The sequence below is a fragment of the Rana temporaria genome, chromosome 9 (genome assembly GCF_905171775.1).
Source record: "Rana temporaria chromosome 9, aRanTem1.1, whole genome shotgun sequence".
NCBI classification, from domain to species: domain Eukaryota; kingdom Metazoa; phylum Chordata; class Amphibia; order Anura; family Ranidae; genus Rana; species Rana temporaria.
In genome coordinates this window covers 98,132,157-98,158,901 of record NC_053497.1, presented here as the reverse complement: position 1 = coordinate 98,158,901, position 26,745 = coordinate 98,132,157, and the positions used below count along the sequence as shown (strand labels likewise).

Below are 26,745 nucleotides of genomic sequence, written 5' to 3'. Positions count from 1 at the left end.
GACAACTATTTTTGTTTTTTTTATTTTATATTTTTTTGTGTGTTTTTATTTTTTACTTTTTTTTTTTTTTTTTTTAACACTTTTTTTTGTAACTGTGAACTGTAACTTCAACTTTTCGGTTCCAGGTTTGGGTCTCTCAAAATGCGATGGCATCTTGGGAGACCCTGTGTGAGTGTGCCTAGCCTGTGAAATGTTTCACCCTACACTAATAATTAACGTGTGTGTGGAAGCGTTCAAAACATTCACCAATACAAAGACCAGGATTGCCAGGACATTTGGGACAAAAATAACGGGTGTCACGCCTAAATCCGCGCTTGGTACAGACACGACATTTTCTTTGGGGGGCTCGTTGGGTAGGGGTACTCGGGAGGACATAAGAAAAATGCCTCTCATGCAGTCGGCTTACTGCATTTGGTAGGAGATGGTGAGGTACAATACCGCCTGGATACAGGAGTTCTGTGATGATATCCCTCTGGAATTGAAGGAAGGATTCATTCCGTCCTGAAGCTCTGTATACGACATGAGCATTCAGTAGAGCCAATTGAAATAAATGTAGAGACACTTTTTTGTACCAGCGTCTCGTCTTACGGGCAATATGATACGGCGCCATCAACTGGTCGTTGAGGTCCACCCCTCCCATATTAAGGTTATATTCGTGGACACAGAGGGGTTTCTCCACAACACCAGTCGCCGTACGAATTTGGACTGTCGTGTCTGCGTGAAGGGTGGTAAGAACGAAAACATTCCTATTGTCCCGCCACTTCACAGCGAGCAAATTTTTACATCTGCAGCAGGCTCTCGCCCCCGGCCTAACACGGGCATCTACAAGCCGCTGGGGGAAGCCCCGGCGATTAGGTCGCACGGTGCCACATGCTCCAATCTGTTGATCAAATAAGTGGCTAAAAAGTGGCACGCTGCTGTAAAAATTGTCCACATACAAATGGTACCCCTTTCCGAATAAGGGTGACACCAAGTCCCAAACAATCTTGCCAGCGCTCCCCATGTAATCTGGGCATCCTTCCGGCTCTACCTGACTATCTTTTCCCTCGTAAACCCTAAAGCTCCATGTGTAGCCTGTGGCCCTGTCACAGAGCTTATAGAGCTTGACCCCGTATCTGGCACGCTTGCTGGGAAGGAACTGTTTGAAAGACAAGCGGCCAGCAAATTTAATCAGGGACTCATCAACGCATACAACCTGCTGGGGATTAAACAAGGCTGCAAAACGTTCGTTGAAATGGTTTACGAGGGGCCGAATTTTGTAGAGCCGGTCAAATTCAGGGTCTCCACGTGGACGACAAAGTGCATTGTCACTGAAATGCAGGAACCGCAGGATCGCCTCGTATCGTCTCCTGGCCATGTGAGCAGAGAAAATGTACATATGGTCAATGGGATGTGTGGACCAATACATCCGCAATGACGGAAATTTGTGTATGCCCATGTTGAGGGTAAGGCCCAGAAAGGTCTTAAATTCGGAAACCTCGAGAGGTTTCCATTCTTTGGCAAGGCGAGACTGGGGGTTAGCGGCGATGTAAGTACCAGCATATAAATTAGTCTGGTCCACAATAGATCTATAGAGATCTTCCGTGAAATACAGCGAATAAAAATCAAGTGACATAAAGTTCGCTGTATCCACCTGAATACCGGGTTGGCCAGTGAATGGGGGAAGTACAGGTGCTGTAGAAGTGGTGGGGACCCAATCAGGATAGGCAAATTCTACAGGAAGGGCACTATGGGCACGACGGGCCTGTCTCTGTCTTTTTCTTGGTGGCAGCGGGACACTACTTGTGCTTGCCACATCGCCAGCTTCAACTGCACTTATGGGACTCGCCACGTCACCAAGTGTTACTGCAGTGCTGGATAAACGACCAGGGTGTACTAGGCCGCTGGTGCTTGCCAATTCACCAGAAGGAATAGCGGCGCTAGTACTGGATCTCTGCTCCATACGAGGGTCCTGCGGTTCTTGCTGCTCAACAACATCAGAATGGGATCGGGTACGCCTGGCCTTAGCAGGGACCTCAACTTCGTCGTGCGAGCTATCTGACATGGAGCCGCTGTCGTAAATGGGTTCATATTCTGAGCCAGAATCTGTCAGATGCGTGACCTCCTCCTCTTCACTATCTGACATGCACATGAACTCCAAGGCCTGCTTATCATTGTACCTTCGGTTTGCCATTTTGGACTCTAAATTTAGTGGTACAATGGTAAGGATTCACAGGTAAAAAAAGCACCTGACTATAGAAAAGCAAATGTAGAAAACGCTTCAAAAAAAACTGTAAGCGATCGCAGGGATCAGGCCTGTCTCTGCGAACGCTGCAGTTATGTGTCTTGTGTTTTGTAAGTGACAGTGATCGATCGATACTGCACTTGGGTGGGTTGGGCTGGGCAGAGGGGGAAAACGCAGGTGCTAGCGGGTATCTGGGCTGATTCCGCTAACAATGCGTTTTTGGGTACCCTAAACTGCTGGGTACGCTAGTATAGATCTGATCAGATCAGGTATCGATCCGTTCAGATCCTATACCACTAAGGGGGGTGTATGCTTAGCGAGTGGGTGTAAGCGGTACTGGCTCTAACCTAACGCTGCCTTGGGTGACGCAGACCCTGACTGGCGCTAAAATTAAATTTATATCACCCGCCGGGTGATCAGGGGGTTAAACCTATTGGGTTATATACGGCGGGTGCTCTGATGCTATAAACAGCAAACTAACCAACCAGCGTCAACCGTAACACTTATACGGTGATCACTGGTGAAAGGGTTAACTAGGGGGCAATCAGGGGGTTAAAACCTTTATTCGGTAATATATGGGGGTACCTAACGCTTTCTAAAAACCTGGTGGCGAACCTAAAATAACTAAATAACTAACTGGCTAACCACGTCACCAGTGACACTTATACAGTGATCAGTGGTGAAAGGGTTAACTCTAGGGGCAATCAGGGGTTAAAACCTTTATTTATGGGGGTACCTAACGCTATATAAACCTGGCGGCGAACCTAAAAAAAAACTAACTGCCTAGCGGCAACAGTGACACTAATACAGCGATCAGAAACCGATCGCTTAGTGACACTGGCAATAGGGGTGAAAGGGTTAACTCTAGGGGCAATCAGGGGTTAAAACCTTTATTTATGGGGGTACCTAACGCTATATAAACCTGGCGGCGAACCTCAAAAAAAACTAACTGCCTAGCGGCAACAGTGACACTAATACAGCGATCAGAAACCGATCGCTTAGTGACACTGGCAATAGGGGTGAAAGGGTTAACTCTAGGGGCAATCAGGGGTTAAAACCTTTATTTATGGGGGTACCTAACGCTATATAAACCTGGCGGCGAACCTCAAAAAAAACTAACTGCCTAGCGGCAACAGTGACACTAATACAGCGATCAGAAACCGATCGCTTAGTGACACTGGCAATAGGGGTGAAAGGGTTAACTTTAGGGGCTATCAGGGGTTAAACCTTTATTGGGGGGGGGGGGGGGTAGGGGGCTACCCTGGACCTAAAGGGGCCTAAACCTAACTGCCCTGACACTTTTTTCTGTCACACTGACACTAAAAGCAGTGATCAGAAAATAAATGATCACTGCAATCAGTGACACTGTGACAGGGGGTGATCTGGGGGTGCTGGGGGGGTGATCGGGGGGGGTTATGTGCCTATGTGTGCTGTGTCAGTGTGCTGTTGGTGCAACTCACAGTACTGACGTCTTCTCTCCTCTGGAATCAAACGAAAAGACCGCCAGAGGGGAGAAAACGTCACTTCCTCCCTGCCTGTGTTTACAGTTACACAGGCAGGGAGGGCTCTGCTGCAATCCGATTCGCCGAGGGAGATCGAGAGGGGACGGCTGGAAACCAATAGCCGCCCCCTCCTCCCGGACCTCCCGTACACCGTTCCCGGCCGCCGCATGTACCGGAGGGGGTCCCGATCGGACCCCCGAACCGAGGTAAGGCGGGGACGTACCTATACGCCCATGTGCCTGTACGTGCCATATTGTGGACGTATATGTACATGCGGTGGTCGGGAACTGGTTAAAGAGCAAATGGACAGGAAGGCTGGCTCCTTGATGCGTAAGGCCTGGGATGCTTCAGCTTTATCCTTGGGTCCAGCTGTAGCATCCACCTGTGTGGCTAGGAATTTGGACGTTTGGGTTCAGCGTCTGGATGATCTCCTTTCATCCGACACCCCCAAAGAGGAGATTGGGGAGTCTCTCCCACTCATTGCCAAATCAGTGGCCTTCTTGGCTGAGGCAACTGCAGCCTCTGTGAAAGCTGCAGCTAGGTCTTCTGCTCTTTTCTGGCTGGTGAACGATCTGGCTTAAATCTTGGGAGGGGGACCTTGCCTCCAAAAACAAACTCTGCAGCATTCCCTTTGAAGGCAAACTCTTATTCGTTTCCTCCTTGGTGGAGGTCCTAGCTCATTCCTCTGAGAAGAGTAAACGGTATCCTTCTTCTCAAAGGAATAAGCCACAGAATAAGAAGCCTTTTTGCGGTTTCCAGAACAAGGTTAATTTTTAGAACCAACAGGCGAAGAAAAAGTGGTCTTTTGACAAAGATAAGCAAAAGAATGGGACTCTCTTTGCTCCTTCAGCCCCTTCCAAAAATCCCCAGGGATGCCAGGATAGGGGTAGGGGAAAGGGTGTCCCATTTCGTTAAAGATTGGGCAGAAATTTCCAACAATTCCCTTTATTCTTCAAACATTGGAAAGGGGTTACATGTTGGAATTCAAGAGTCTCCTTCCCCAGAGATTTTTTTTCTTACACATCTGTTGAGAAAGCAAGCCATGTTGAATCTAGTTTCCGTTTGGGAAACCGAGGGGGTCATATCTCCTGTTCCGAAAAATCTAAAATTCCGGGGATTTTATTCCAACGTCTTTTTGGTTCAAAAAGCTTCCGGCGGCTTCCAGATGGTCATCAATTTAAGCGTCCTGAACAAATATATTCTCTACAGATGTTTCCGGATGGAAAAGATTTATTCTGTAAGGAATCTATTGTGGCCAGAGGTCTTCATTGTTACCCTGATCTTCAAGAAGCTCATCTTCATGTTCCAATCCGAAGGTTCCTCAGATTTGCTATTCTAATGGACAACGGGCCGAGTCATTGGCAGTTCACTGCCCTTCCTTTCGGTCTCTCGGCAGCACCCAGAATTTTTACGAAGATCATGGCCGAAGTCGTGGACTTTTTTCGGATACAAAGTGTATCAATCGTCCCGTATCTGGGCGATTTTCTGATCTTTGCCCGAGACAAAGAATCCCTTATCCGGGATCTGCAGTTGGTCTTGCGGACCTTTCAGAATCTGGGGTGGAAAGTCAGCCAACAGAAGTGTTGTCTGGTGCCCTCCCAGAGCATACTTTTTTGGGTTATCTTCCAGAGGAGAACATTTTGAAACTTCTTCTCTCCGTGGGGCGAAGGTGGAAGAGATAAAACGCATGAAGGATCTTATCCTCACAGCGCAAAACAGACGGGAAAAATTCACTGATACGTGGCAACTGCCAACTGCATCAAAAATGCATGGAAAGTAGGCTATATGATTTTTAATGGCATAGTTCACACCAGTGCTTGCAGTTCCAGTGCGTTCCAGAATAAAAAGCATAACATGCTGCATTTTTCCTGCACTGGACTGTACTGGAATGCACCTAAACACACTGGAACACAAATTACCTTATTTAAGGTTAAGGAAAAGGGGGGGAAATGCACTGGACTTCATCAAAAACGTGCGCTGGCGTGAACTGGCCCTAGGGGTCTTATTGTTTCATACTGTAGTCCTGTGGTTTATATAGCACGCTTATATATTTTGCTTCTTTTCTTCTGAGGTTGATTTATGGCAGGTTGTCCCCATCTCTCTTCTCCTTTCTCAGATTTGCCTATTTGTGCTTTGTTTTTGTTTTTTGGTTTCTGCTTTTACAATGTGTCCTTTTTATTCCATGCTTTGAGCGCCTCCATTTTTCCTTTGTCTTTGCCTCCTTTTGTTAATTTAAACTGCCCTGTGATCATTTATAATAGGAGACCTCTGTGAATAGTGCTAGCTAGTTTTGTAATGTTTTTCTTTTCCTTTTTTTTTTTTTTTTTGCACTTATTTCACTTTGCTGTCTTCACTGTGGGTGGTGGTTAGAGGAGTTGTGGTATTTTTTAGACCCCTAAGTCATTGCCTTTGTCATGAGAAAGGTGTGCTGTGCCTGGCCAAAATGTTGGGAATTCCTCCTGTTGCAAGTCTCTTTAGTGCACCTGCTGTCTGCTTCATAGTCTACATATATTTGTGTTGGCTGCATCTAGACCAGTATCCCTACAAGCGTGTGCAGGGACCACTTCTACCCTATGTGTATATTTTGTGTGTTCGTTTTTTATTTATTTTTTTCCCCTGTGCAAATTTTGACTGTATTTCTTCTTCTCTTTTTAGGGACATGGGCCTTGAGTTGTTTAGAACCCATATAATTAGTGATCAGAAAGTTCAGACCAAGACAATTGATGGTATTCTACTGCTAATTGAAAGAGAAAGAAATGGTGAAGCCATTGATAGAAGTCTGTTACGGAGTCTCCTAAGTATGCTGTCTGACCTGCAGGCAAGTTTTTTGAATATTTGCGACAGTGTTCAGTTACTAGCTCATTTTTTAGTTTTCATTTTCAACTCGGGGGGGGGGGGGGGGGGGGGGAGGTCCTCCCTTGCAGTGGGGTTGTGCCCACAGTGCAAGGGGTAACTGCTTGGTTCTGTTTGGGAGATGGGGGGGAAAAGCAGTATTACCTACCTGATCCTTGACTTCCCCAGCAGACAGTGCTCCTTTATGCTTTGGCAGTGGTCTTTCTCTCTGAGTCTTATTGTCAAATGCAAGGCTATGAGGCCCTGCAACAGCCTTGGTGACTTCAGGATCTTGGACTGCCGGAGCATAGGGGAAAAGAGGACCAGTCTATCAGCGTGTATGAGCCTGTGGGGAAAAGAGGTTCGGATATGTAAACCTGCTGTACCAGGGGTCCCTAGATAAGACCAGTTAGCCCTTACAGTGTTGGAGAAGCAAGAGCGAATTTTTCGTTTTCCCAAAGTTCAGTTTTTAACTGGTAAGGCCTCGTGACCACAGACATTTTTACAGCCCCTTTTTATGGGTGTTTTTTTGCAGCTTAAAAACGCCTCTCCATGTTGGCCTATGGCCTCATGCCCACCATGGCGTTTTTTTTTTTTTTTTTTAATTCTTTATTTCTTCAAAGCAGAGCAACCGGTCCCACCGGACCCAGACAACAGTGTCCACAAAGTACATCAAAATACATGTAGAAGCTTAAAGATTAACAGGTAACAGTGTGGCAGCCCCGGACAGGAATCAGGTGTGGGTATCATGATGCCTGGGGCCACTAAGGGCACTAGTCCAGGTGTGTGTGAAGAATAGTGGCCCTACGCCCAATAAGGGGGGGATCCATCCCACCCACCCGTGGGCGCCCGTCAGCAAAGTCTAGGGCCGGCAGGGCCAATCCGCTCCGCAGTTTTTTTTTTTTTTTTTTATCTAAGCCGGAACCAGAAAAGAGAGTAGAGCTAAAGAAAGTTTGAAGGTGTGAGGTCCACCGTGGCGTTTTTGAGCTGTAAATAGCCTAGCCGTTTTTAAGCTGCAAAAAAAAAAAAACAGGACCAGTGAGTTCTGAGGCTCCAGTGCTAGAGCTGTAAAAACCTCAGACGCTGGAAAAAGGTGTTAAATGCGATTTAACAAGGCTTAATGCTGTGTTAAAGCCTCGTCCGGCATTTCTGTCTCTATTCAAAATCAATGGTTCCCTATGGGAATGATACGACTTGCGGAGCGACTTGTGTGCTGAGAATCTTGAAGGGGGAACCCCACGAAAATATATATATATATATACATTTTTCGTGAGGTTCCCCCCAAGACGATACCAGACCCCTTGGTCTGGTTTGTATCTTAAGGGGAACTCCCACACCAATAAATGGTGTGGGGGTCCCCTCCAAGATCCATACCAGACCCTTATCCGAGCACGCAGCCCGGCAGGTCTGGAAAGGGGGTGGTGAGCATTCACCTAAAAAATTTTTCAAAAATACACACTACACAGGTTTTAAAAATATTTTATTAAGGCAGCTCCAGCTCTTCTCCCTCTTCTGGTGACATGTTCTCTCTCCTCTCTGCGCTGTCCTCTCTCTCCCCTCTGCAGTCTTTTGCTGGGTCTTTTGCCACTGTTCTTCCAATGTTGACTCAATGCGATCTCTCGGTGTAATGCTGGCTCTGCCATGTGCAATGACTTGTATAGGCATGGAACGGGGCTACCTGATGATGCAAGTTTGAGACCACGCCCCAGAAGAGTAAGAAGAGCCGGAGCTCTTTAAAAACCTGTGTAGTGTGTTTTTTTTTTTATTTATTTTTTAGGTGAATGGGTAAGGGTACCATGTACCCCATACTCATTCACCTAGGATGGGAAGCTGGGATCTGGGGGCCCCCTTGTCCGATAAGTCCCCGCCACAGACCCCGACAACTGCCGGGTAAGGGTTGTCGGGAAGAGGCCCTTGTCCTCATCAACATAGGGACAAGGTGCTTTGGGGTTGGGGCGCAGGGCCCCCCCGCCCTAAAGCACCAACCCCCCCATGTTGAGGGCATGTGGTTTGGTATGGGGGGCGGGGGCGGCGCTGTGGGGGTTCCCCTTAAGATCCATACCAGACCGAAGGGTCTGGTATCGTCTGGGAAGGGGGGGGGGGGGACCGCATGCAATTTTTTTTTTTTTTTTTTTTTTTTTTTTATTTGTGCGGGGTTCCCTCTTCAAGATTCTCACCACACAAGTCACACCGCAAGTTAGATCTTGATCCGACGTCTGGTGTGACTTTTATTCAAATCAATGGGCTCCCATAGGGAACCATTGATTTTGAATAGAGACAAAGGAACGTGTCTGAAAGCTAGCGCGGCTAAACTTGCATTGAATTCAATGCAAAACTCTGATAAAATCGCGTTTTTGAACAACGCTTTTTTCTTGGCGTCTGTACTAGCTTTTCAGCCCGATTTTTTTTTTTTTTTTTTTTTTTAAACTTCCATGGGCATGAGGCCTAAAAAATATTATAATGCTTTAGTTGCACTTCTGTATCTTTTGAGCAGATTAAGTGCATGTTAAACTGCTTACAAAATGCACCAATACAGATTTGCTACAATAATAGTTAGCGCTGGAGCTGCTTGTAGTGAGATGTAAAACTGTCTTGGCAATCCTGTCACTGGCAAGTTGTCAATAGTGTTCTCGTCGCCTGTGTGGCACGGCCCTAAGATTTGATTGGTTTGCTTTACATAGTTGCCAGAAATATAGCTATTGGCTTTTATTTTTTCTAGATTTATCAAGAATCATTTGAACACAGATTCTTGGAAGAAACAAACCGTTTGTATGCAGCAGAAGGGCAAAGACTTATGCAAGAAAGAGAGGTAAAGTTTCAAATTTCCCCTGCCTTAAAGTGTTATGTAGAATTTCAACTTAAGTGTCCTCCCTGGGGGAGAGTCTTGGTTGTTATACCCTGCTGGCCGTCTAGGCATCTAAAAATCTAATCTAATTTTTTTTTTTTTGGTGCTCTTTAGCAACTTCTCTGCACAGTTAGGTCAGCCTATAGTCCTGTAGTCTAATATGTTAAACTTTTTTTTTTTGGATTATTATATTTTTATATAAGGGTTATAAATGCCAAGTTTTGGCAACAGCGTCAATTTTGTTAGTGTGGTTAGCGGTAAAAATGCTTACATATTCAAAAAATAGCAGACTGTCTTCAGCTGGAGTTTATTTATTTTTTCCTTCCATTTTTAGGAGAGAATTACTTATGTTTTTCAGTTAATTTTTGGCCTTTGGGAACTTTTTATATTGGCTATTGATTTTGATATTTACAGGTTCCAGAATATCTCCATCATGTTAACAAGCGCTTAGAAGAAGAGGCAGATCGTGTCATTACATATTTAGATCAAAGCACACAGTAAGTGTTATGTCATACATTGCTGTATTATCCATATTGACGGACAGTACTAAGTATTTTTCTTTCTTTTTTTTTATTTTTTTTTTTGAATAGTTATGCATCATGTTTTGCAATATACCCTTTAACAATTTTAGGCCCAGAATCCACTTTTCCAAAATCAGTGAAGTCATTATTTCAGCAGGTGACTCTTAAGTTAGCCAAACATGGATCGAAATTCAGCCGGTTCAACAGGGATCGGCTGAGGTTCAATCCATTTATGGGCAGGCTGATTGTCTGCAAGTTGATCCACTGGATTTTTTTTACATGCGATTACTGCTAGAAGGTATAGCTGCTGGGAGTAAATCATTGTGTCTCAGAACTCCAACGCTGGGGGAGGAAAATAAATTGCTTCATTCCCCCATCAGCACAGTCAGCGAGGAGGAGGCAATGTCCCTTCCTTTCCCTTCCCTTCCATCAGCTGTCTGATATCAGGAAACTATGCTCTAGGTCACACTTCTCCTCTTTGGGGTCCTTGAAGCCTCAGGCTGCACAGGCTTTCCCCTTGCACCTGCTGTTGGAACAGGCGGTGTATGCTGATTGGGAACATTCTGACAGGATTTTTGACCCCACAAAAATTCTTGTCATGCTTCTTTTCTATTGCAAGTGATATTTACATTTTAAAGGGACAGTGTAAAAAAAAAAAAAAAATTATAAAGCAAAAGAAGAAAAAAAAAAAGAAGAAAAAATTGAAAGCGCCCCACCCTGCCATTTTTCCGCGCAGAAGCGAACGCATACCCAAGTTGCGCCCGCATATGTAAACGGTGTTCAAACCACACGTGAGGTATCGCTGCGATCGTTGGAGTAAGAGCAATAATTCTAGCAAAAGTCCTCCTCTGTAACTCAAAACTTTTTAACCTGTTGAAATTTTTAAACGCCGTCCATGGAGATTTTTAAGGGTCAAAGTTTGTCGCCATTCCACGATTTTGAAACATGACATGTTTGGTATCCAATTTACTTGCCATAACATTGTAAGAACGCTGCTCAAATACAGTTTGACGTAAAGTATTGCAACAACCACCATTTTATTCTCTAGGGTGTCTGGAAAAAAATATATAATGTTTGAGAGTTGTAAGTAATTTTCTAGCAAAAAACCCTGATTGCTTTTTTTTTTTTTTTTTTACTTGTAAACAATGAGTTGAAAAAATAGGCCTGGTCCTTAAGTGGTTTATCAAGAACTTAAAGCGGAGTTCCACCCAAAAGTGGAACTATAACTTTAAGCACTCCTCACCACCTTACATGCCACATTTGGCATGTCCATTTTTGGGGGGGGAATGGGGCTTCGGTAGGAGTGGGACTTCCTGTCCCACTTCCACCTACAGGCCGCCTAGGCGACTCCTCCTCTCGCATTAGGCGGCCCCTCCCTCTAGGTGATCCCCCTGGGACACGTGACAGGTCCCAGGAGATCGCCTGTCCACTCCTAGAGCGCAGTGCGACTCACGCATGCACAGTGTGTGCCCGACCGTGAAGCCGAAAGCCGTCACAGCCAGGTGCCCACAGTGTGAATGGATGTGCCGGCGGATAGGGGGGGGGGGAGAGGCCGCATCGCTGGACCATGGAGCAGGCAAGTGTCTGTTTATTCAAAGTCAGCAGCTACATGTTTTGTAGCTGCTGACTTTTAATAAACATAAAAAGGCTGGAACTTCGCTTTAACTTGTCCAGTGGATAACACTTCGAGTTTGAAAAGACCCTGTTGACAAGAAACTGGAGTCCTTATTAAAGGCTTTCGCAGCAATTGGAGTCTGCCAGTCCTTAAAAGATCAGGTCAGATGGCCTGACGGGCCTAACCAGGAGGATGATCTTGTTGAAAACAACGCATATATTGCTCAAGAGCTGTGTTTTGCTGCAGATCCCTTTTTTAAAGGATTCTATACAGCCAGTCTCTTGTCTGGCTCTCCTGTCTGTACACATGCGCAGGCTTGTGTGGCTTAAAGAGGAGTTCCACCCAAATTTGGAACTTCCTCTTAACCCACTCCTCTCCCCCTTACATGCCACATTTGGCATGTAATTTTTTTGGGGGGGGAGTGGGGGCTTCAGCACGAGTGGGACTTCCTGTCCCACTTCCTCCTTCCTGTAGGCGACTAAGCTTAATCGCCTTCAGGAAGTGGCTGCTGTAGGCGATCGCCTAGGACACGTCACAGGTCCTAGGCGATCTCCTGGCCAATTACACGGCGCCGGGCCGCGCCGCTCGCGCATGCGCAGTGCCGCGCCGCTCGCGCATGCGCAGTGGGTGCCCGGCCGTGAAGCCGAAAGCTGTCACGGCCGGGTGCCCACACTGAAGATGAAGACGCCGGCTGGGGAGGGGGGGAGAGGAGCGGAGCCCCGGCCGGCGTGTCGCTGGAGCAGGTAAGTGCCTGTTTATTAAAAGCCAGCAGCTACACTTTTTGTTGCTGCTGACTTTTAATAAACATAAAAATGGCTGGAACTCCCCTTTAAGAACTGGTCAGCCAAGGTTCCCTGTAAGAAGTTATTGGCAGGGTTCCCCTAGGGAACGTTTGTTTGGTGGTGATCTGGACAAGTACAGCCAAAAGATTTCCGGGAGAAAGAGTTCTTTACTTCCTGTAAAGAGAAGGACCAGGCGTCCCTCGTTTAACCACTTCAAGTACAGGCCAATTCTGGTACTTCGCTCCTACATGTAAAATTCCACTTTTTTTGGGGGCTAGAAAATTGCATAACACCCCCAAACACTTTATATGTTTTTCTAGCAGAGACCCTAGAGAATACAATGACGGTCATTGCAACTTTTTATTTCGCATGGTATCTGCGCAGCAATTTTTAAAACGTGTGTGTGTGTGTGTGTGTGTGTGTGTGTGTTTTTTGTTTTGTTTTTTTGGAAAAAACTGTTCCATGCTTAAACAAAAACCCAGTAAAGTTAACCCAATTTTGCATAATGTGAAAGATGAAGTTACGCCAAGTAAATGGATACCTAACATGTCACGCTTCAAAATTGCACACACTCGTGGAATGGCGGCAAACTTCTGTACTTAAAAATCCCCATAGGCAACGCTTTAACATTTTTCTGGTTACACGTTTTGAGTTAAAGGAGGTCTAGAATTATTGCTATTGCTCCAACGTTCGTGTGACATTTCACATGTGTGGTTTCATATGTTGGCGGGACTTACATATGCGTTTTTCTAATGCATGCGAGCACACAGGGACAGGGACAGGGTCACTTTAAACAAATAAAATAAAAAATTATTGTTGCGTAATTTTTATTTTATTTTGACACTTAAAAAAAAAAAGAGAGAATTTGATCACTTTTATTCCTATTACAAGGAATGTAACCATCCCTTGTAATAGGAATATGACATGGCCTCTTTACAGTGAGATATGGGGTCAACAAAACCCCACATCTCACCACTAGGCTGGGAAGGCTAAAATAAAAAATCACAGCTGAATCGGGACATTGTTTTGCCTTCTTTTGTTTACTCTGCTTCATTTGGTGGAAGAGAAATGACTGCACTCCTTGGATGTAGTGCGAGCAGTCAGAGTTTATTTGTCTAGATCAGAGGATCAGACTCTTTTGTTTTACCAGAAGGACCCAAGTAGGGGCAGGCAGCTTTCAAGGCTTCCAGTGGGTTCGTCAGTTATTCATTCATTCATTCATTCATTCTGGCCTATGGTCTGAAACCTAAGGCTCCTCCCTTCAGGGTGAGAGCTCATTCTACCAGGGGTGTAGGAACCTCCTAGGCTTTTGGCCATCAGGTATCTGTGGCTCCGATTTTTAAGGCTGCTACCTGGTCTTCAGTGGATACATTCACAACATTTTATCAAGTGGATGTTTGAGCAGCCGAGGATTCGGCTTTCGGTCACAGTGTGCTTTGGGCTGCTGTATAGGTCTGATGGCAGTGTGTCCTCCCCCCGAAGGCTATTGCTCTTGGACGTCCCAGTAAGTTAGGAATAATAGCCTCAGTCTGTGTCCTGTGATGTATGATAAAGAAAATAGGATTTCTCTTATCGTCCATGGACGGACACAGCTCCTTAAATCTTGACAAGTGGGTTATGTTCCCTGTTTACAGGAGAGGACTAGGCAGAAACATGTTAAATAGTTAAATACATGTTACATTAACAGAGTTGAACAGCCCCGCCCAGGGGGCGGTCCCTCCAGACATAACCCTCCTCACTGCAGCTTGCAGCCTCAGTTTCGTTCTGCCTAGCAAAGGAGAAGGACGTATGGCTCCCTTTGGGCCCAGCGCCCTGAGGAGAAATTTTATTTTATTTTACTTTACTTTTTCTTGAAGAATCTTCTTTCAACTGTTGGCTGAGAGACAGGCTGGATATTATAGATCCTTGTAGTCTACTCAGTCCGACCAGCAAGCGTGGGCACACCTTTGCAAAGAGGCTTGGTCTGCCACGCCATACCTCATGACTCCTGAGGTGGCCGGTGAGCTTTGCTCCGAGGTCCACATATGACTGAGCTGTGGTGTTGCCTCAATCACAGTGGACCGGGCCGACAGCTACCTCCATTGCGGTTGTAGGTCTGTCAGGAATGCGTCAGCGAGTCCTCGCTCGGACGGGTAAGTACAGTCCCTCCTGCTTCGGTGGGTTGGTACAGCTGGGCATTCCTGGGGTTCGGGGGTCCCTTCCCCTTACTTCCCTGCTCCTTTCCCTTGCTGCATTGCTAACATTGCCGCTGTCAGGGGGGAGGGGGCCTTCCTGAGGGGACTGTTATCTGGCCTGTGTTTTTTCTTTTTTGTATTGGGCTTTCCTGTGAGGTAAAAAGCCCTGTGATGAGCACAGATGTTTATGATTATACTTCAGCAGAGGCTGACTGATTGGTGACACCTGTAACGGTTTTGCTTTTTATGCTGTATCTGTGTCTTATCCTTAAATAAAACAGCCCTATGAGGCTTTTCCTGTTTAAACACAGGTCCCTGCAAAAGTTACCTCACGGTTCTTTTCCTCACAGGCAGCGCTGTGCAGTCTCCTCCTGAGGGAGTCCCCTGGTTACCCCTGGTCAGCGCAGCAAGTGGGTGAGAGGCCCTGAATAGGGCTCTAGGAGCTTTTGTCTATTTGTATGGACAGGTGTGCATATTATAATACACACTATATGTAAATATTGGAGTCAGTATCTGGGTCCTTCCCCACATGCTGGTGGCACAGAGTTTTTATTGTTAGTCCTGGACACAGTTTGTGCCAGGGTGGGGGTGGACTGCGGGCGGGCGGTAAAAGAGTGCCCCCTTCCCCCGTTATCCCCTGGGGAATGCTCTGTTATGGAGCCATGGACTAGGTACCTAGTTAAAAAAAAAAAAAAAAAAAAAAAAAGGCAGAATAAGGCATTTATGGGTGCGCTTTTTACTGCTGCAAGGGACTCTCCTAAGCTGCATAGTGCAGCTGGGTTTCCGCCGAGGGCTCGGTCTTTTTTGGATCACACAAATCAGACCGCTGTGTAGGTTTTTTCCTTCTGTGCCCTTCTTTGATAATTTCTGAGATGCGGAATGAGAAAAGCCACTGAGGGCTTTTGTAGTCCCTCACCGCCGGGCGGGAACCCCTACTTGTATGGATCTGACTGATAGAAGATCCGAAGTACTGACCCGTTCCATGTTTACCATGCTGGGGTCTGGCTTGCGGCCTATTGTGGCCACTACACTGGGGTCTCAGTGGTCGCTGGCGCTATTTTTTGGGAGATTTTTCAATTACATTGAAAACTCCCATTGGCGCCCATTTTGTCGTAGCCACGCTATGGCGCAGCTTACATTGTGCTGGCCTTTTTCCTGTGGCCCGTTCTGAACGCTCGGCGGCCATCTTGGAGTAGTCCTGACCCCCTAGTGCTGTATACAACTCACAGAGTGAGCATTTTGCACCTGACAGTGGAGGAGCACCGACTCTCTCCTGAGGTTATTAGCCTAGCGGACCAGCTGGTCCAGGGCCTCATATAGGTCTGTGATGCTTCATTGAATGCTGCGCCCTTGTTATCCAGGGCGTCTGTTTCAGAATGGTTTTATGCACACGGTGGTGTAGTGCTTAACTCCATTACTTGGCAGCAAAAGAGTCATTGGTTCGAATCTGCACTGACGCCAATCTGCCTGGAGCTTGCATTGTCGCTCCCTGTGTCTGTGTGGGTTTCCTCCGGGTACTCCGGTTTCCTCCAAAGACATGTGTGCATACACCTACATAATATACATACACACTATGTGTGTGTATTATTTAGGGGCAACCCTCCCAGGCCGTCAAAGGCCCAGCTGGGGGACTAATCTGTCCCTGGGTGCATAAGCCGATCACGCCGGCACCCAAATCCTGCCAATGTATATAGCCTTCCCTCCCTGTCTCTAGGTGGGAGGGGCGGCTTGCAGGTTCACAATTCAGTGAAACCTCCCTGCTCTCCGACTAGTGGGTCTGCGAGGTGGTCTCTTCGGAGTACTAGATAGGGTTTCCTCCTATCCACAGAACAAAGTTCTGTCCTTGTGTCTTCCCCTCCCGGCACGTCGGTCTGCCTTGGGCAGTGTGGGATTTGCTAAGCTGCAAGGTAATTTTACCTTTCCTGCAGGACGAGAGTTTTGGGGTTTTCTATGGGCCTCAGGCCCTAAATACCTTTGTGAACGTCGGGTAGTTCCGCATGGAATCCATTTGTTCGGTGGTAGCTGCGCTTCATCCGGGGGATGTCCTGACGTCCTCGGACATCAGGGACGCATACATGCATGTCCCGTTTTGCACATGTCACAGTGTTTTTTTCTGTGCTTCGTGATGAGAGAAGGGTCTCTGTCAGCCTGTGGCCCTCCCTTTTGATCTGGCGTCAGCACCATGGGTTTTCAGCTAGGAGCTCGCACTTATTTGAATTTTGTTGGGACAGCGAGGCTTTGCCTCATTGGCTACTTTGACGACTTTCTTCTGAGAGCAGCTTCTGTCTCCGACCTAGTGGATGGGTTATTCCCATTCAGACCCTCCGAAGATTCGGGTGGATGTTAAACGTTTAGGCCAGAAGGTGTAGCTCAGTGGCAGCAAGCCTGCCCTACATGTGTGCGACCCAGGGTTCAAATTATGGGCATGCTAGGTTCCGACTCAGCGTTGGAGTATCTAGTGTTGATCCAGACTCCTCAGTGGCAAAGGTCCTTCTTCCCCTGGAGAAATTGCAGACTCTTCAGTCTGCGGAGAAGGTATTGGCATCACGCAATCGGTCTTCTCTCCGGGCGCCTGCTGGTTCAGGGTCTGTGGGTAGCCTCCTTCAAGGTGGTACTGTATGCCCAGTTCCACACCCTGGTTTTCCAGTGGAACTACTGTCCAGGTGGTAAAAATCTCTTGTCTCTGAAATCATTAGATTCCTGTGCGCCACCTAGTCAGAGTCTCTCTGAGTTGGTGACAGAGATTCCCGACTCTTCGGTCCGGGAAGTTGTTCCTTCCTTCCAGTGGTCGGTGTTTACGACGAATGCCAGCTCACGGGTTGTGAACCTGGAGGTTCACAAAACTGGGGGGTCCAGTCGGCCCTGAGTCGCTGGACTTGCGGGACCTATGACCACACCTCCTTGAATGTGTCTGGTCTCGGTAGCTACCCAGGGTCGGGCCTGGCTAGTGCCTGGTGGAAGACCGCCTGGGAATACCAGGTGCTGTCTACTGTTCATTGTCCTACTATTTTAGGCGATCAGGCTATGCTTCTCCTTGTGGTCGACCAATCTGGTTTCAGCCGGACAACGCCACGGCCGTGGCTTCAGTCTACCATCAGGTATGCCGGCAGGCAGACTACTGGAGTCGCCAGATGCTGGACCAGGGCGACTGGTCTTTGTGCTTGGGGTGTTTCGGCTCCCTTGCAGGAGGTGAGCCTCACATGGCATGGATCTCCTGGCAGCTTGTCTCCGCCGCAAGGGTGTCAGTTAGTGGCCAGGTCTAGTGATCTTGTACAGACGCGTCAGTCGCGCTGGTGGCCCTGTGTTGTCTGTATCGGTGATTTTTTGCCATTCCTCCATGGTAGTTGCTTCCTCGGCCGCTCCACAGAGTGGATGCTGAGGAGATCCCGATGATTCTAATCGCTCCAGATTAATCTCGGCGTCCTTGGTACGCTGATATCAGGCGCCTGGTAGCGGAGGCACCCTGGCGATTGCCAGGGCAGGAGGTTCCTGTCTCAAGGTCCCATACTTCCTCCTGTTGTACAGTCACTGACTTGCTTAACATGGTTATTGGAAGCCAGACTTTAGGTGACCAGGGTCTGTCTGACTCGGTCATCTCAACAGGGCACCGTAGTCTTCTTCCGGAGGATCTACCGTCGCACCTCTCTTGGTGCGAAGGGATGGAGTGACGTCCACGGGCGTACTTTCAATGTCCAGGGTCCTGCTGTTTTTAAAGCTTGGATTGGATCTAAAAATTGCTTAAAGCACCGTTTGGGGGCAGATTTCAGCCTTGGCTGTGTTCTTTTAGTGGCCTTTTTGCGGCCCGTTCCCTGGTGGGTCCCCTTTTTTTTGTGTGCAAGGGGTTTGTCATATACTTTCCCCTCTTGGCCCATCTCTTCCCCCATGAGTTTTGACTCTGGTGCTCTCGGTTCTTCAGGAACCTTCCTTTTGGAAACATCAGAGAGATTTTCTCTTGACACTATCTCAGAAGGTGGCCCCTTTAGTGGCCTTTACCTCTGTTAGAGGGGTTTCTGAGTTGGCGGTCTTGTCTTGCAAGCCGCCATGCTTGATCCCCCATAAGGATTAGGTGATGGTGCGCCCGCGACCTTCCCTTCTTCCGAAGGAGGTTTCGGCCTTTCATACTTTAGGCGTGGTACGCGCTTTGCGGGTATACCAGCCTACTACGGCTCCATTTCGGAGCTTCTGACTCTCTTTTGTGTCGGTGTCTGGTCCACAAAAGGGCCTGGCGGTCTCGTCGACCACCATTTCTCGGTGGATCGGGCAGGCCGTCATACAGGCCTATGCTCCTAAGGGCGGGCCCCCCTTTCCGGTCACGGCACTTTCGACCAGGGCAATTGGTGCTTCCTGGGTTTTTTTTTTTTTTTTCCCGACATCATGCGTCGGTCTCACAGGTGTGCGAGGCGGCGATTTGCTCGTCCGTTCACGCTTTTTCCAGAATTTACATGGTTGCTGTGAGTGCATCTTATGATGTTTTTTTCAGCCGCTAGTTTTTGCCGGCGGCTGTTTAAAGTTGCACCTCCTCCGTTGAGGAGCTCTGCTTGTTTTGGGGTGAAGTTAAAATTGTTTTTACTGATATATTTCCCACCCCTCGTTTTTTGACACTGCTTGGGGACGTCCCACTTGTCAAGATTTAAGGAGCTGTGTCCGTCCATGGACGATAAGAGAAAATAGGATTTTTTGTACTCACCGTAAAATCCTTTTCTCTGAAGTCCATGGACGGACACAGCTCCCACCCCTCCTTTTTAGGTTTGTACTGCTTGTTACGAACTGAGGCTGCAAGCTGCAGTGAGGAGGGTTATGTCTGGAGGGACCGCCCCCTGGGCGGGGCTGTTCAACTCTGTTAATGTAACATGTATTTAACTATTTAACATGTTTCTGCCTAGTCCTCTCCTGTAAACAGGGAACATAACCCACTTGTCAAGATTTAAGGAGCTGTGTCCGTCCATGGACTTCAGAGAAAAGGATTTTACGGTGAGTACAAAAAATCCTATTTTTTTCATCATACTTAACTGTAAAATCTGTAGTACATTGTGGGACACAGAGGTCCCTCCCTTCTGTTTGAGGATTAAGTGCTTGGCACAAAACTGAAGTACTTCTTGCATGGGAGGGGTTATAGGGGATCACTTCCTGTCTAAAGACCTTTGGTGTACCAGTGTCCATTCACTTGGAGATGTAGCATTACCCAATAAGTAAGAAATAATAGCCTGACTGTCCTGTAAAGTGAAAGGATGTAAAAAAAGGATTTTTACAGTCAAGTATGGTGATAAAATCCTATTTTTATGCTTTACTTAATACTAACATGATTCTCATGTCGTGTAGAAAACCATTAATTGCCACTGTTGAAAAGCAGCTTCTCGGAGAACATCTAACAACAACTCTACAGAAAGGTATGCTATTTATATAATTGTTAATCCTGTAGAGCAATCTTTTATTTATTTACTTTTTTATATATATTACACAGAGCATAGATCAGATCATACAAGCAATGTCTAAAAAATAGTATCATCATTAATGGATGTATGTATAATTGCAAATAGCTTGTCAGACTGGCATTTAATTGATGAATGTTAAAGTGTAACTCCACCTGAGAAAAAAAAAATTCCCCTCCTGGGTGATCTAGTATGTACATTGCAAGGAGTATAACAAACTTTGTTGCAGATTCCTACCTTTTTGTTCTGAAGAAATCCCTGTGTGTTTGTCTGTGCCTCTCTTCTGAGTGGGTCTAATGGGAGTGGTTTCATAATTAAACTGTCAGGTGTGGCAGCAGCAGGGCACTAATGAGGAAATATGCTGGGCCTTGCATCCCTTTAGACGGGTTTCTATTGAAAGTATTTCTCCAAAAATGAAATTTTTGTTGCAGGGGATGCCTGAAATCTGACTTGTATCTTAGTGCAGATTTCTTGGAAAATTGGTGAGAGCCGGTCACACAAGCAGGAAATGTTTCTGGGGAGTGGTCAGTACACCCTCTGTGTACAGAGCAACCCCAGGTAGCCATATTGCAATGCATTCTCAGAAAATTACAGAGCTGTAGATTGAAAAGGAAAAGTTATTTTTAACCACGTCGTTATAAGTCAGTAATTTGAAGGGGGATATCGTTGTTATGGCAGCAGCTAGCGATCATAACCCCAGTATCTTCTTCTTTCACATTTAAGTGGGGTCTACTCTGCGGTGAATTCCCTGCAAGTTCACTATATAACTTTTTTATTTTAATTATGCAGTATAAATGGGGAGTTTGGACCACTTAAGGACCACCTAACGCCGATATATGTCGGCAGAATGGCACGGCTGGGCACATGCATTTACCTGTACGTCACCTTAAGAGCCCAGCTGCGGGTCGCGCACGACCCGGTCCGAAGCTCCGTGGACCTGATCGCCACCGGCGTACCGCGATCGGGTCACAGGAGCTGTAGATCGGGGAGAGGTGTGTGTGTGTGTGAGTGTAAACACACCTTCCCCGTTCTTCACTGTGGCAGTGTCACTGATCGTCTGTTCCCTGTTATAGGCAACGACTATTGGTGACGTCCCACCTACAGCCACGCCCCCCTACAGTAATAATCACTCCCTTAGGGCACACTTTACCAGTTAGCGCCCCCTAGTGGTTAACCCCTTCACTGCCATTGTCATTTTCACAGTAACCAGTGCATTTTTATAGCACTTTTCGCTGTGAAAATTACAATGGTCCCAAAAATGTGTCAAGTGTCCAATGTGTCCGCCATAATGTCAAAGTCACGAAAAAAAAAAACTGTGAGCCGCCATTACTAGTAAAAAAAAAATATATATATATATATATATATATATATATATATATATATATATATATATATATTATTTATTTATATATATATATATATATATATATATATATATATATATATATATATATATATATATATATTATTTATTTATATATATATATATATTTATATATATATATATATATATATATATATATATATATATATATATATATATATATATATATATATATATATATATATATATATATATATATATATATATATATATATAAATAAAAATGCCATAAAACTATCCCCTTTTTGTAAACTCTATAACTTTTGCGCAAACCAATCAAACGCTTATTGTGATTTTTTTTTTTTTACCAAAAATAAGTTGAATACATATCGTCCTAAACGGAGGTAAAAATGTTTTTTTTTTATATATTTTTTTTGGGGATACTTATTATAGTAAAAAATATTGCATTTTTTTCAAAATTTCGCTCTATTTTTGTTTATAGCGCAAAAAATAAAAACCGCAGAGGTGATCAAATGCCACCAAAAGAAAGCGCTATTTGTGGGAAAAAAAGTTTGCCAATTTTGTTTGGTAACACGTCGCACGACCGCGCAATTGTCAGTTAAAACAACGCAGTGCGGCATTGCAAAAAGGGGCCTGGTCCTTAGCCTGCATAATGGTCCGGGTCTTAAGTGGTTAAATGAGGCACATATACTATAGTGTGCCTCCATCCTGGGTTCAATAAGACAAAGGGACATTTGGGACTTTAAATAAAGTGGTAGACTTGTGTAGATGAATATGGTCAAGTTTTATTATTGGAGTAAAATTTTTACTCCAATAATAAAACTTGGTCATATTCATCCACTTCAACCACTTAATTTAAAGTCCCAAATTTCCCTTTCTTTTTATTTTAATTTTTTATTGCATTTTAGTGTAAATATGATATCTTATTTTGACCCCAGATCTCATATTTTAAAAGAACAGTGTAAAAATAAAAAGTAAAAGAAATGTATTTTAAATGCACCCCGTCCCGCCAAGCTTGTGTGCAGAAGCGAACGCATACGTGAGCAGCGCCCGCATATGAAAACTGTGTTTTACAGAGGAGCCCTAGGCCTCCTCTGCAACTCCAAAACATGCAACCTGTAGAATGTTTTTAAACCTTGCCTATGGAGATTTTTAAGGGTAAAAGTTTGTCGCCATTGTCGACATGTTGGGGAGATATATATATATATATATATATATATATTTCATGTTTGGGGGTTCTAAGTAATTTTCTAGCAAAAAACTTTTTTTTTAACTTGTACACACCAAATCTCAAAACAAGGTTTGGGCCTGAAGTGGTTAATGACATTCAATTACAATATGTTTTTAATGTTGCAATTATATGCGCTATATATTTCCCCCCCCCCCACAAAAGTGGAGTTACCCTTTAACATTACATGTTTTTGATCTTTGCTCTTGTAAGTTGAACCAGTAAAGCCTTCCCAATTTTTCATGCAGGTGTAGGGGAAAGACTTGGTAGGAGTGGGGAAAAAGCTGACGGGTGGGGTAGACGAGGAATCGCTCAAGGATTGAGATTTGAGGTTTATAAATGTATTAATTTGCCCAGAGTGATATATAGAAAGTGAGGGAAAAGAAGACAAGGATACAGAAAGTGGGAAGAAAAAGGAGAGAGGAAAAAACGGGGGGGGGGGCGATGGGAACTGGAGGGGGAAATAGGTTTTGCTTAGATGAAAGGTCACTAAATGGCGGTTCTAGAAGTCTCCAAACATGAGTGGTTGGCCTTCCCCTGAAAATGTGAATTTGTTTCTGTGTGTGTGTGTGTGTGTGTGTTTTTTCCCCCCTGTATCTAGTTTATTTTGGTAAGAGAGAATCCTTTGCTTCATTCTCCCTTTTGCCTCCACTCTGAGCAGGTGGAGGGATACAGAAGAGGGGAAGGGGGTGGGAGAAGTGTCTTTCAAATTTTAAGAAAATGCAGGATTCAGATGTGTGTAAAAGATGACTGTGAAGGTTTTTTTTATTTTTTTTTAATATGTTTTTGTGGGAAAGGTGGAAGGGTGCAGCTGAAAAATGGGACTGGTTATCCTGGTGGACAAAATCTGCGAATGACTGATATTTTTGTCCAATAGTTTTTCAGTTTTGGGAGGTAACAGACCTTTATCTGTATTACAGCACCAACACATATCTTAAACCTGTGGGTAGAATTTGTGGCGGTTCATTGGGGTCCCATAGCACCGTGACAAGAATTTAAGTGATGATGGAGGATTTCAGAGAGAGTATTTTTCGGCTTTGCTCCAGGGAAAGGGATGTTTGTAGATCATGTTCACATTGATTTAGATATTGGGCTTTGCGAAATCGTTCCCTGGTTGAGAAAGTAATGCGTACAAAATGCATAATGGCGGTGTAGACCAAATGTTAATACAATATACAGAAAAAAAGGAAACTGTTAGTGCAGACACTAGTGTACCTATATGAATATAAACCGCGATCTATGGACAGTCACAGTTCATTAGTCCATGTGGTGTAAAGATACACAGTCAAGTCCTAAAGAAGGGGGATGGTGGTAGGCGGCAGCTGTCCTCAGAGAAAAGCCGACTCTGCAGGTAGGCAGAAAAGGGAAAACAGGAAGCGCCACCTAAGTGAAAAGGAAGCAGGAGAAGCACAGAGCCAGAAGCTCTGTGCTTTTCCTGCTTCCTTTTCCTGTGACATCATCCCCTGCATTCCATGCTGGACCTGGTGGCCACAAGATAGATTCCTCTTTACATCTGCCTAACCGTGGAACCAAATGCACCTGAGACCGGATCACACCGTTCACTGGAGACTCAGATGAGCCTTTTTTAAACTTCTGTCTGTAAGTGCATTACTTGTTGTTCAAAAAAATTGCATCAAACCTATTGCACTTAGGTGGCGCTTCCTCCTGTTTTCCAAATTTTACTACAATGACTGATTTCAGAGGCACACTTTTTTTTTGTGTGCAACTAATGCTGCCCAATCGCAGTCTTGCACCCCTGTGTGTTACTTCAATTGACTTTTTATTTATAGCTACTAGCTTTTTAGTGTGTGTGTGTGTGTGTTTCATTGTTTACCTTGATTTCTATGGTTTTAAGTTTGTACTTTGTCCATAAAAAGGTTTAAATCATCTTTTGGACGAAAACCGAATACAGGACCTCTCCTTATTGTACCAGCTGTTTAGTAGAGTCCGAGGAGGTGTGCAAGTCCTTCTACAGCACTGGATCGAGTACATCAAGGTAGATAATTTGTCTTGAAAAAATTGTATAGAATTGGATCAAGTGGTGGTCTCATCCTTTTAAGGACATGGGATGCCAAAAACATTGGGGTTATGCTGCCACCTAGGGAGGAGCTATTGACGCTGGCAATTTTTTTTACAAACTACGCCAGCCCATGATCCCTCCACTACCAGCCTGCCTGTTTTACCAAATTATCTTCAAGGAGAGCTACTTTAGCTTTATTTGCTCTGCCTTCAATGGAAAACACAAACCTCAGAGATTAAACGCTTGCTTACTGGGCACTTATATCCCCTTCCTGCCCGGCCAATTTTCAGCTTTCAGCGCTGTCGCACTTTGGCAATTGCACGGCCATGCAACACTGTACCCAAATGATTTTTGTTTTTCACAAATAGAGCTTTCTTTTGGTGGTATTTAATCACTCATTTTTTTTTTGTTAAAGAAACAAAAAAGATAACATTTGAAAAAAAAATAAAAAATGTTTTTTTCATAGTTATACCATTTTGCAAACATGTAATTTTTCTTCTTCACGAACATGCACTGATGAGGCGGCATTGATGGGCCCATTGTCCTTCTTGTTTTGTGTTTCTGACCATCTAGGAGTACACTTCGTCACCTCTTGTTTCTCCTGACCCTGATAGGTGTGATTGTTGGGCCCCCTTCAGACTAGATCCTGGTATGCCTGTCTTCCTGGACAAGTTGCTTACCTGAGTTGTTTTTTTCCCTTAGGACATGTGCTGGACCTTGCCGCTTGACTGATGCAGGCAACTTTCTAGCAGTTCGATGCGTTTTTTTTGGCCTATTTTTACTGACGCAATAATGGCACTTGTACTCGCCCGATCTTGTAGTGCAGAGTGGATTTGCCTTTATTAAATCAACCATATTGTATCTCTTTGCGTCATTTAGATGTTCTCAGACTTGTAAGGCTGCCCAGATAGAAGAGACTCAAGTCGCTCTGACGGGGAGACTTCAGGCAACTTGCATTGACTTTTATTACAGAAGTTATTTGCAAGTATCGGCCTAATTTGCAGCACAATCGGCCGATGTCGATTAATTAAAATATGCTAAAAATCAGCTGATATACTGATCGACCTTCTAAGGGTCTGTTTTCTGTTTTTTTTTGTGAGTATTGGCCTCTCACGCTTATGTCGCGTACAGACGGTCGTTTTTTGTGATGGAAAAAAACCCCGATGTTTTTCAAACTTCATTTTCAAAAACGACGCAGCATACACACCATCGTTTTTTCCAAAAGCGCTAGCAAATCGCGGTTACGTTCAGCACGTACGACGGCACTCTGTTCCATTCAAACTCGCGTCCTAACTTGTTTCTGAGCATGCGCGGGTTTAAAAACGTTGTTTTAAACGTTGTTTTAGCTACTCACGGTCATTTTTTTTTACACAAAAAACGACGTTTTGAAAAACGACATAAAAAATTGAAGCATGCTCGAATTTTTTTTGTCGTTTTTTAGATGACATAAAACAACGCCCCCCCCCCCCCACACGGTCATTTTAAATCACGTTTTTAAAAACGAAGTTTTTTTTCATCACAAAAAAACGACTGCCTGTACACGGCATAAGACCTTTGTACAGGGGTCTAATGTGTATCTTTCCTGTGGTGAGCATTTTATCCGGTTCTTTTCTTTTTATGCTTCAGAAATAGTTGTTTGTTCGTTGTCTCTCCTCAACACCCATAAGGTGTTTCTTGTGCCCATCACGTCTCCAAGGTGAGTTTCTGTACTGGCAGCCTTCTCTTGCAAGGGGACCATTTCTAGATCTGCATAGTGATGAGAAGATGTTGAGGTGCATGATTTCCTTCTTCACTAAGATAGTTTCTGCCTTCCACTTCAACCAGGAGATTGTTCTTTCTTTTGTCCCTCTTTCCACCTTTAGTTCACCAAAATTTAATTTTCCTGAATTTGGTTCAGACTTTGAAAGTGTTACTCAGCCACTGCTTCTTGCTGGGATACTGATTTCCTCTTTGTAATCCCTACTGGACCCTGTAAACATGCTGCAGCTTCTCATTTCTACATCTCTAGGCGGGTCAGACCATTATACAAGCTTATGGGCTTAAGGATCAGGTTCCACCTTTTTCCTGTCGAGACTCACTTTACTGTTTGGGCTTTTTGGCATTAAGCAGTGGTTCCCCAGATTTGTAAGGCTGCCACCTGGTCTTCTGTAGACACCTGGAAGTTCTACATTGCAGCCTCATTTGATGCCGGCTTTTTGAGCTGTAGGCAGTCCTCATGTTGTTTAACC

General features: G+C 45.0%; 1 protein-coding gene across 1 annotated transcript in view; it reads left to right on the top strand.

Moving 5' to 3' along the window:
• The window catches only part of CUL4B (cullin 4B), an 83,329-nt gene that overhangs the window by 29,246 nt on the left and 27,338 nt on the right, over positions 1–26,745 (top strand). Inside the window, exons 7-11 of the mRNA XM_040323947.1 lie at positions 6,382–6,544; positions 9,278–9,367; positions 9,818–9,900; positions 19,815–19,882; positions 24,375–24,493. Of these exons, the coding sequence (XP_040179881.1) occupies positions 6,382–6,544; positions 9,278–9,367; positions 9,818–9,900; positions 19,815–19,882; positions 24,375–24,493 (523 nt within the window). The remainder of the gene's footprint in view (positions 1–6,381; positions 6,545–9,277; positions 9,368–9,817; positions 9,901–19,814; positions 19,883–24,374; positions 24,494–26,745) is intronic.